Raw genomic sequence first — 10,805 nt, 5'->3', positions numbered from 1 at the left:
ATGTATTGTGTTTTTTTTCCTTTCACAATATGCAATTATTTTCACAAAAATTAAAATACGATACTGCAACTCAATTCCAAATAATTACAGTTTGCGACTAAATTCCAAATAATTTCACAATACGAATGTTTTCATAATCAACCATCAAATGAAAGAACAAAGACAAATAGAAGAGAGATAAAACAGTGACCACAAAGCAAATAATTCAAGAAAAAGTAACCAAACTTGCGAAGGAACAGTTAAACAAAAACGATCAATCCGGCAATAACAAAAGAGTAACTGCATTTGGAAGAAAATTTGATAAAAAAAAAAAAAGAAGAAAAAAAATCCAACTTATTCACTGTGACACCCCAATAGTCCCACATCGGATGGGAATGGGGTCGTTATTGGATTTATAAGAGACTTAGACACTAGTAATAATAACTGGGCTTAAGCATTTTGGGCCGATGGTTAGGCCCAACGAGTTATTATTGCTAGTGGGCTGGGTCTTTACATTTGGTATCAGAGCCGGTTCACCAGCCGAAAATGTGTGGCGAGTCTCGGCTGAGCCAGGGTCTGGATGACAGGCTAGCGAGACGAGTCGCACATCCCCTGATCTTGGGCTGTGTGTGTTCGACTGACGAGGACGTCAGGGCCTTAACGGGGAAGTCTAGGCTTAAGCATTTTGGGCCGGTGGTTGGGCCCAACGAGTTATTATTGCTAGTGGGCTGGGTCTTTACATTCACCCAGCAAATACTAACTTGTTCGAATTAATTAAGTCAAATTGTGCTTTGCTTAAGTCTTACATTCTTTTTGATAAATTAGACCACATACAATTTTCATGCAAAAAGTCATGTTCTAACTATGGCAAAATATATTGGCAGGACAAAATGCTTATCAAATTCATAACAAATTGTTTTAAGAGTAGAGAGCTAGAAAGCCATCTAGTTAAAAAACCAATAAGTATAATGATAAAATAGCAAGAACAAATTTAACAATTATAAGAAAATAATGAAATTTGTAAGTTAGCAAGGAAAACATCAAATTATTTGAATGTGTGAATGTTGCAAAAGCAAATAAGGCAAAAACCAAAAAAAAAGGCAATTTGACGTCGGTACACTTCATGTGGGTTGGCTTGAATACAAATTCCTGATATATAAATAAATCAAGAACACTCTGTTGTAAAAATAGACATGTGCCTATAGAAGCAATGTAGTAGAAAGGAAAGGAAGACCAGGGGGAGGGGAGGTGTTTGGTCAGATAGTTAGATTTTCTTCGATGAAATTTTTTTCTGTGTTCACAAATAGAAGATCCTTTTCACTTCTTACCAATCAACAGCTTCTGAATCATTGATAAATGTAATAGTTGTCATTTTTGTGAATTTGAAGATTTGCATGGTGACACCAATTGATACCTCAAGTAATTTTTCCGTTTTTTTTATAGTTGCTTTCATTACCTGCATACAAAATGGGATAAAATAAAGAGATTTTTTATATGAATCCTCATGTTCTACTTAATATAAAAATCAAATTAATTGATGATTTCCACCTATACATTAGCTAAAATGCTATAAAATATCTCAACTATCCATTTGTAGTGATCTTGTCAAAAGAAACCTTATTTTAGGGATCAGAGATAAGAATTGAGAGTAACAAAATAAAATCAAATGGTGAATTAAGAACTTACATTGTCGGAGACGACTCGCCCTCAAACCCCCTCATTCCCCCACTGCGCCAACCCCTCCATTCCTCGTCAAATCTAATCTCCTCATCCCCTGTCCGATGGCTCCCGCGTCGCCCTCCACTGCAGCAACCACAGCACCATCGCCCTACCCTCTACCACGCGGCCCACACCCACAGCGGTAGCGCCGCAATTACTGCGGAGAGATCGAGCAGGGAGAGGGCCGAAAGAGGGAGAGTATTGGGAGTCAGTGCAGAGAAGAATTGAGAAAGATGGAGAAGAATGAGAATGAGGGAGAGAGTAGGGGAGAGTAAAGGAAGTTGGTGAGGATGAAGAGATGGGGAAGAGGAGGGATCAAAGAGGCAGGGCAAGGATCGAAGCGGCGGGAATGAGGGAGGGATCGAAGAGGCGGGGCAGGGATCGAAGAGGCGAGGGATTGAATCGGCGGGGGTGAAGGAACCAACAGGATCTCAGGTGGCTTGGTAACGTGGGATTGAAGAACCGGTCAAAGGCATAGAAAGCACGAAACAACTACGGGTGGGACCCATAACGGGTCCACATGTACAAAAACTTAAGAATGAATTAAGCATAAGATGACACGTGGATGACTAATACGGGGATTAATAGAGGTTATATAGATTAGCAATACCCTTTTTTAATTAGCACACATTTTTTTAATACAAATATTAGTATGCAATATTAGTATTAATAATTATTGATGTTAAACTGCATTGCAAATCAATTCAGTAAAAAAAAAAATATCAAATAGCTTTCTAAAATTACTTCTGAAAAATTACTTTTCTACATCTACATATTTCAATTATGACTTTGATCCACTCTGCTATTCGCTCCACACAGACAAACATGTTACCACGCGCCTAGCGGAGCCGATCAACTCCTGTTGTATGAAGCAGTGTCTGGTTGAATCCTAAAAGGTGTCCTTTTAACTATCCGTTAATTAAACTTAGAGGAGTAAATTGCGACGTTTGGTCTCAACAACGTTATACATCCTAGGGTGGAGCGCTATTCCTCAAGAAGCGTTTAATTTATTAAAATTTTTGCCTCCAACTTTCCCCCCCCCCCAATTGTATGCTAAAACAACATCTTACATCCGCTGAAGCTTCAATGACTTAAAATATGCGACAACTAACCATAGATGGTATCGGTCTCTAATTAGTGTTGATCAACAAATCACAATGCTCTTCCATATAACCTTTATATCTATATATCCTTGCCCAATCATTAACCAGCCTAAATTAGATTGTTGAATTTTGAACCTTCGCCAAACAAATGAAATTTGCGTCAAATCTAACAGCAAATTAAAGTTTGAGGACATCACGTGCGATTTACCTCTCTAACTTATTTACAGGGCAAGCTCATTCCCATTTTAACAGCACCTTCTAGGATCAGTACACTGGTCAACTGCGAAGAATGCAGATTTGCCAAATGTGCGAATCTTGATACTCATAGCTTCCTTTAATCTGCCAAAGACATTTTGGCAATCCTCTGTTAGCAAAAGAACAGGAGAAAACTGACGCACCTACACGTTTTCGCCTGATCGAATCTCAACAGACAAATCAAATGAAACAAAACAACAAAAGTCGAAAGAAAAAACATTTAACGTGCTTCGATCTTCCCTTAGCCTAACCGCCCCAGATGCGCCTTTGCTAGATCCCCCCTTTTCCCATGCTGTCTAGCCAGCGAAAATAATAACCACCCTGATCTACAGATTTTCCCCCCCTCTCTTGAAACAAGCCAATAAAAATATGACCATCCGATTAATTCGCCGAAAAATAATCTTTACACGAACAGCTTCCTAGAACCAAAAAACTGATATACTTAAACCAAATCTTATAAACAATACAAAAAATGTACGACCCAATCTAAAACACAAAGCAATATGAGCGTCGTGTTAGCGCAGTTTGTGCTTTCTTATTTGCCTTCTCCCTGAGTTAGGCGGTTTAAGGCCCCGTCAAAATGAACTCTACTTGAGACGCCCTGGTTTGGCGCTGTTGTTTCTTTTCTGTTTACATAAATAACAAAATCGATGGTTTCAAAATGTGCTGGCGATGGACTTTCCTCAGGCGAGCTTACATTGCAACCAGCAGCCATGCAAACCACGACATCTTCTCCCGAGACCCCCGTTCTGGTATCGGTTTGTTTTTTTTTAGAAAAAAAAATAATTAGGGATCTTGTACTACCACCAAAAGTGTAGAAGTCTAGTAACCACTTCCTTGCACACCACCCTTCCATCCAACCAGTATTTATCTGGCACCAAACAAGAACTAAGAACCCAAACCCACTTTTAAATTTTTTAAACAACGCTTATCATCTGCCACTCCTGACACGAATGCAAAGTTTGTAAGCTAGGCGCAGCTATTAACAACAAAAAGAAAATGTTTCGCTACCCAACAGCCACCCCAACCAACACTACTCATGCAATTGTGTCAAAAAATAAAAAAAAATGGCAACCCGACTACCCAAGCGACACCCTCAAGTATTGTTTTTGTATTTGTTGTCTAAACTAACGCCATAAAAGGAGTAACCAATAACAAAACAAGCTCTTTATTGTAGAAAATAGTACCTCTTGAGGTCTTTGCCGCCTCTTAACTCCAACCAAGTAGAACTCCCGTGACGAAAAAACCCCCAACAAGAGAAGTTCACAGGATTATGAGTACCCTCATATATATAGTATATATCATACCTACCCCTCACTATTACTACTATACGTATATATATATATATATATACTACTATAAGAGAACATAACTATATGAAATGTGAACTGAGCATGTTATTTCGGCTCAAATCGTTCCATGAGTTCAATTCCAATGAGTTCCTTTATGAAATGTGAACTAAGCATGTTGTTTTCGGCTCAAATCGATCCTTGAAAAGTTCAATTCCAATGAGTCCATTACAGCCGGAAAACAGTATTAGTCTATTTCTTCACATAGAATCCTCATATACTCCAAAGTAAACAAGTAAACATAACAGTAATATTAAATAGGTAAAAAATGTGATGGAGACCCTGTAAAAGACAGACCTTTCAAAAATAGGCCGATAACCTCATCTTTTTTTATTGACAACCCTCGTCGTTTTGCTTGTTCCGATTTTGTTATTTCAATTTATACATTAGGGATTTAATCATATTTGCGACGATTTCGTGAATTTAAAGGCCACACCTACTTTACAGCTGATGAAACTGCAAATTAAGTTAATAATTCAGGTAATTAGCTGAAGGAATAGTTCATTTAACAAAATCCAAAGTTCATTTGAAGAAAGTAGCTCAAATCAAATCAAACATAAGTTGGGGGTGTGTCGATTTAAAAAATTAAAGTTCAGGGTCAATTTCAAACTAAGTAATCTCCAAGAGATTTACATAAATCAAGAGGTGGTGGGCGCCACACACCGCCCGAAGAAACCACTCACTCTAGTTCAAATTTTACTCTCATTTACTACAGGAGCGGGCATAGCATCATTCTTCCAAAATGGCCTATAGTTCGGGGTCTCCATACATTTTTCCCAAGTATTAAGACAAATTACAATACATGGCAGGCACAGTCTACAAATATCAGGAAGTACTTTCACGTTAAATAAAAAAAATGTTACCATTATATGAACGAAGGTGGGCTTGATATAATCCAACAGCCGCTGATAGTGAGTAATCATCAAAATAGAATTGCCAGGTTTTAGGAGCCCATTCACGGTATTTGCTACATCTTCGAGTGCATCAACATCTAAACCCGAATCAATTTCGTCTAGAATAGCCAAATCTGCCTCAAGAACCTGATATTATAAAAATACAGAGAGAGAAGGTAAAATCTTTGATCTCCAAATACACTATATATATGTGTCTATCAATGAATGCTTGACACATTAGATTTGCACAAAAAAAAAGCATAACAAACAAGATGGAATGATTATACCAGAAGAGACAAGATAGAAGGAAGTAAAACAAAAAGAAGAAGCAAATCTAAGTGCTTTTCATAATTATTATATAACTGAATCATTATCAAGATTCTCTGGAAGAAGAACATTAATACATGCATGCAAACTTTTCTTCAGTATTTGATGGCCCCGATATATATTTAGGTAAAAAACTTAATCAGGACCAATAAAACCACAACAAAGATATCACCTTTTTCACTTCTTAAGTTCTTATGAGAAAAACCATCTACATAGGATTGGTGAACAAAGACAAAATCTTTATGAAAAGCTTCTTATCAATTGATAATATCAAAACAGAAAAAAAAAACACACACGCACATTAATCTTGAGATAAAGGTTTAAGTAATTAAACTGATTCCGCTAATGTCCTTGAGTATTTGCTATTGAAATTATCCCATCCAATAATTTCTCTAGAAAAAGAAAAATGAAAAACCATCCAATCATCCAGGCAAAACCTACTAAATAGCACTTCCAATTCTATGTTGCACCACTTAGAGAGGTAAATATAAACATTAGTATGAAATAACTAAATGGTATAGTTAGAAATTAAAAATGCCTGGTTCATTAAAAATTTAAAAGAGATTAACCCGTGGCCCGCAGGCATTCAATACAGTAGGGGGCCACCAATGGCCATGCAAGCTGCTGTCCAAGAATGAAATTTACTAATAGACACGAAAATAGGGCAAACAAGTCCTATGAACTAGGGAAAAAGAATTTCAAACAAAATATCTAGGCATATTAGTGAAAAGTAAATAATACAAGGATTCCTACCGCAAGTTGCAAAATTTCATTCCGCTTCTTTTCCCCTCCACTGAACCCTTCATTGACATTTCTGTCTAGAAATTTCGGGTCCATTTTTAAAGCAGTGACTTTGGAAGACAAGTAAGGATAGAACTGCAAAAACAAGGCATGCTAACCATTAGTGGACTTCAGATGAGACTATAAACATCTAATAAAATGGCAAGCAATTTTATCCATCAGAAGAAAAGCAGCATCATGTGCATGTGACCTTTCTCCCTCATGATATACAGATAAGAGAAAAGAGTAGTGATGGATTATTCTGGGCTGTTACGGAATAGATTCACTTATATTTAGGGTTAAAAAACAGATATCGTTAAAATCCTGAAACACATATCTAAATGGTCAAGATTTGAGAGAAAGAGAGCCTTTACATATATATATATCCCAGTAAACCATCTATTTACATATTTTCCCCTTGTATTTTGAAAGTTCATACACACCCCTTGGAAAAGCAGTTTCTTACAAATACAATAACCTTATCTTAACTTGGGGGATCGTTTAAAAAATGAGGGGACGTTAATTTTGTATCCAAATATGTATCCTAAAGAGAGTGTTTCCTAAGTACAAGGATACAAACGTAGAAATCAAGTTTTTGAATGTTACATATGAAAATTTCGTTATCACACAGGGATGCATGAAAGTTTCTCAAGGGAAATATCACACAGGTATGATAAGTGGCATGAAACCCAAAGCTGCAGCAACCTAAAGAAAATATTTATAGTAGGATGCAGACCTCAATAGGCCCAAGTGCAGGTAAACCTTGCTTCTCTCGTCGTGCATTAAGGGCCATGAGCAGAAAATCATAGTTGCTCACACCTGGTATCTCAATAGGTGTTTGGAAACTCATGAAAAGTCCTGCAAGAGATCTTTCCTCTGGTTCTTTTTCCAGCAAGCTCTCACCTTTAAAGAGAACAGTGCCTCCAGTTACTTCATAATCAGGATGGCCGACAAGAACCTAGCAATCATTAAAATATTGCTGAAAAAATTTGTAATCAATGACATATAGAAACTGTTTTCTGCATGTAAACCCCAACAAATATGCTAAATTGCATAAATACCCTAGCAAAGTAGGTATTTTGTGCATGCACCTGACAACCTTTGTTACATGTCTGTCCCTGTTGGGGTTATGCAGAAATGGTTGCCGTATATATAACCCTCACAAGGGCATAAATGCAAATAAAAATAGTCTCAAGGAGCATGCATATGAAACAAACGTTGCAAGGATAATTGCGCAATCTCACATACTTTTATAGAGGAAAAGAGAGAGAGAGAGAGAGAGAGAGAGAGAGAGAGAGAGTTAAGTGACTATCAAAACAACTATTGGAGCTCAAATACTAAGAATAAAACAAGAATACGTAGAGGGAGAGATGAGATCATGTTCACAACCAATCCCTTTGACTATCACATTTGCTAAGCGTTAATAAGGGAGCTCCCAGACACACTTTCTACACGATAAATTCAAATGTAGCTGTAAGGTTTGCAAAATAAATTTCTAGACAAGATGGTGAAAAAGAAACTTTTAAATGATTGGAGTGTAAGTGCAGATTCAAGATTTATGACTAGGAGGCACTTGGATTGCCACGACATATACATACAATAAAAACTTCAAAAATGTACAAGATAAGACAGAAAATGTACCCAAGGTTAACAACTCAAAACTTAATAGTGGTGTGTACTGGACAGAATAATGTGTAGTGAGCGATGTATGACTAAATAAAGGGTGACCTTAGAGGACAGAAGTATAAAAGGGTAGCATTGGGGTACATCTATTACAGACCAGTCTTTTTAGCGATCCAACCAACGTAAAACCAGATCTGATTAAACAAGGATGAAAATAAAAAGACTGATTTGACCTTATATCGAATCCAAACTTTCTCCTGATAAGGTCATGTTTTTATGATTTTCTTTATAATTCAAAGAAAAAACATCGAAGAATTAGAAGCCTTCTTCCATTCATGCATGACCAGTAAAATTTTATTTAAAAGTTTACACTTGTGTGGAATGCCAACTATTTCATTATAGGACTCCTAAAGGACTCTGAAGTAAGGGACTCTAGGCTAGAATTAAACATCATTTCCCTTAAGAAAAGCTAGTAGGGCTCAGAGATGGGCCACTTAACGATATTTAAGGGCTTAAAGCTGACTCTTATATACTGTAAGGAGACTCTAAAAGCAGGAAAATATAGCATAAGAATGCATAATAGAACTTGTTAAATGAATTACAACGATCTAACCATTATAAAGGATGTAAGGTAAGGAAAAAATCACAAAACGCCTCAAAATTGTTGAGATTAAACCCTATGGTCAAGGTCAGACAAAGCTAATTCCTACTGATGAAATGTGCACAAACAGCCAAAGCACAAGTTGTGCATTTCTAAAGTGAACAGGAAATAGCTTTGACGGGAAGAATTCTTGCTAACATAATAAAAAATTTTGTTCACAACCCATTACACTTTTCTCACACCCTTCTCATGACCTTTCTTACCTAAAAAGTCTAGTTGACTTTCCATTCATACTTCCTTTGCTACACTGGCATTGTAAGAAGTAATCTAGTGTGAATTCTCAGAAAAATTATAAGTTGCATTAAAAATTACAAAATCATAATTTTTCGATGCTTGTTGTTCTAAATGATCTACAAATAACCAGTATCTGCTCATTAATTCTCAAAGTTTGTCCATTATCAGACAAATGAGCACGTAATAAGTGGTAAATACAATTAAGTACAATTATAGTACTGGATTCATCCCAAAATCAGTAGAAGAAAAGAAGGAATCCAAATTCATACAAAATTAGTTCTATAGCTATGAAATTATAGAAAGAAAAAAGAAGAAGAAGACATTATCAGATTCACCTTAGACAAGGTGCTCTTTCCGGAACCGTTCCTCCCCATAATGGCATGAACCTACACAAATCCGAGCACAAAATGAAGCGAAAGGTAAACCCCAAAACCAAATCAACAACCAGTTCAAACGCCCCCGCCAAAAGAGCAAAAGGGTAAAAGCACCTCCCCCTCGTTGATTGTGAGGTCGACTCCATGGAGGAGCTCCTTCCCCGACTCCTTGACCACGGCCTTGAGATCCCGCACCTCGAGGAGGACTCTCGCGGGGCCTCCGGCGGCGGCGCCGCCTCCCGCCGCCGTCGCCGATTCGACGGCCATCGTGGCCTTCGCCGCCGCCGCCGCGGCGGCGCCGCGGCGGGGGGCGGGGGGGAGGCGTACGCGGCGCGGAGCGGAGGAGGAGGCTAGGATGGAGGGAGAGACCGAAGGGGAGATGCGGAGGTGGGGCGGAGATAAGCGAGAAGACGCCGCGGCCACGGCGGCTGCTGCGGCGGCGGCGGCGGCGGCGGCGGGAGACATGGCGATGAGTGTTTGCGAGGGTTTGTCCCAACAACTACTGATCTTTTCGAAAAATGGGCTCTGAAATTTGTTGGGTCATTACTACGTGTAGTTCCGCGTGGCACAAAATTACTGTGCATAAAATAAAATTTTTTATATAAAAATTTTATAAGTAAAATATAAAATTGAGCAATTATTTTAGATTGTGCAGATAAGGTTCGAATTTTTATTACGTGATATTTTTATTTTTTTTCTCTCTCTTTTTTTTTCTTTTCTTTTTTCCTTCTAACCCGCATCGCGGCCTCCACTGCCTCTATGGTCCTAGCAGAGAGTGATAAAGATGGCGACACCTCCTCTTCCTTCGCCTCTACCTCCGCCGACACCTTCTCTTCCTCCGACTCCGTCTCTACCGATGCTGGCACTGGCGCTGAAGGGGGAGGACTTGGAGCGGGCGCAGGTAAGGGCGGAGCAAACGAAGGCGATAAGGTCATGGTCGAGATGGTGCTCGCTGTCGACCGTGAGGGTGAGGACCAAACTATCCTTATTTCTTTTTCTCTCTCCCTTTTTTCTTTTTGTCTTGTTCGTTTTTCTCTCCTCCTGATTTATCTTCTTCCTTCCCATTTCTTTCTCTTCTTTTCCTTCCACTTTCTCTTCTTTCTTCTTCTCTTCCACCGCCCCAACATTCACACAGTGCTCCACTCTCTTACCTCCCCTACACTTCCGCCAATGTCGGCTCGGATTTTGTATAGATCGTAGAGGTGAGCTTGCAGTGGAGCACATAGATAGTGACAAAGGTATCAAAGGATTTAAGGATGACGGGGCGAAATAGCAATCCGTTGGGGGCAGGGGCAACGGCGGAGGCGAGGGTACGAGAGAGGGCTCTGGCAGAGGGTGAGGGAGAGGATGCGATATTTACATTGTTTGAAACTAAAATTTTATTGATTGAAATGAAAATTATGTTGTTTGAGCGAAAGTTATACTCTTTAAGCAAAAATTACACTGTTTGAATGAAAGTTATATCACATAAAACTATTTAAAATTAAGTCATACTACATAAAACAGAA

At 38.5% G+C, this 10,805-nt stretch overlaps 1 protein-coding gene and 1 long non-coding RNA gene across 2 annotated transcripts; both read right to left on the bottom strand.

Annotated features, from left to right (window-relative positions):
* Positions 1–1,340: 1,340 nt before the first annotated feature.
* LOC109704313 lies at positions 1,341–2,165 on the bottom strand. The gene is made up of 2 exons (XR_002214281.1): positions 1,666–2,165; positions 1,341–1,435 (listed from the first exon to the last, which is right to left on the bottom strand). It is a non-coding gene; the product is annotated as an uncharacterized LOC109704313 (long non-coding RNA).
* A 1,132-nt stretch (positions 2,166–3,297) lies between these two features.
* LOC109704312 (probable ATP-dependent transporter ycf16) lies at positions 3,298–9,849 on the bottom strand. The gene is made up of 7 exons (XM_020225064.1): positions 9,412–9,849; positions 9,259–9,309; positions 7,142–7,363; positions 6,379–6,501; positions 5,269–5,445; positions 3,890–3,892; positions 3,298–3,399 (listed from the first exon to the last, which is right to left on the bottom strand). The coding sequence occupies exons 1-7, from the start codon at positions 9,760–9,762 to the stop codon at positions 3,298–3,300; spliced, it is 1,029 nt and encodes a 342-aa protein (XP_020080653.1). The 5' UTR covers positions 9,763–9,849.
* Between the last annotated feature and the right edge of the window lie 956 nt (positions 9,850–10,805).

The sequence above is a fragment of the Ananas comosus genome, unplaced genomic scaffold (genome assembly GCF_001540865.1).
Source record: "Ananas comosus cultivar F153 unplaced genomic scaffold, ASM154086v1, whole genome shotgun sequence".
In the NCBI taxonomy this organism is placed as follows: domain Eukaryota; kingdom Viridiplantae; phylum Streptophyta; class Magnoliopsida; order Poales; family Bromeliaceae; genus Ananas; species Ananas comosus.
The sequence above is the reverse complement of the archived record's forward strand: the minus strand, read 5'-3'. Positions and strand labels throughout refer to the sequence as shown.

Excerpts from the sequence above, each read along its gene's own strand:
- LOC109704312 (XM_020225064.1), bottom strand. The coding sequence starts at position 9,762 with ATGTCTCCCGCCGCCGCCGCCGCCGCCGCCGCAGCAGCCGCCGTGGCC. Across the intron at positions 9,310-9,411 it reads TCACAATCAACGAGGGGGAG|GTTCATGCCATTATGGGGAG; the intron begins GTGCTTTTACCC and ends GGATTTGTGTAG. Across the intron at positions 5,446-6,378 it reads ATGAAATTTTGCAACTTGCG|GTTCTTGAGGCAGATTTGGC; the intron begins GTAGGAATCCTT and ends TTATAATATCAG.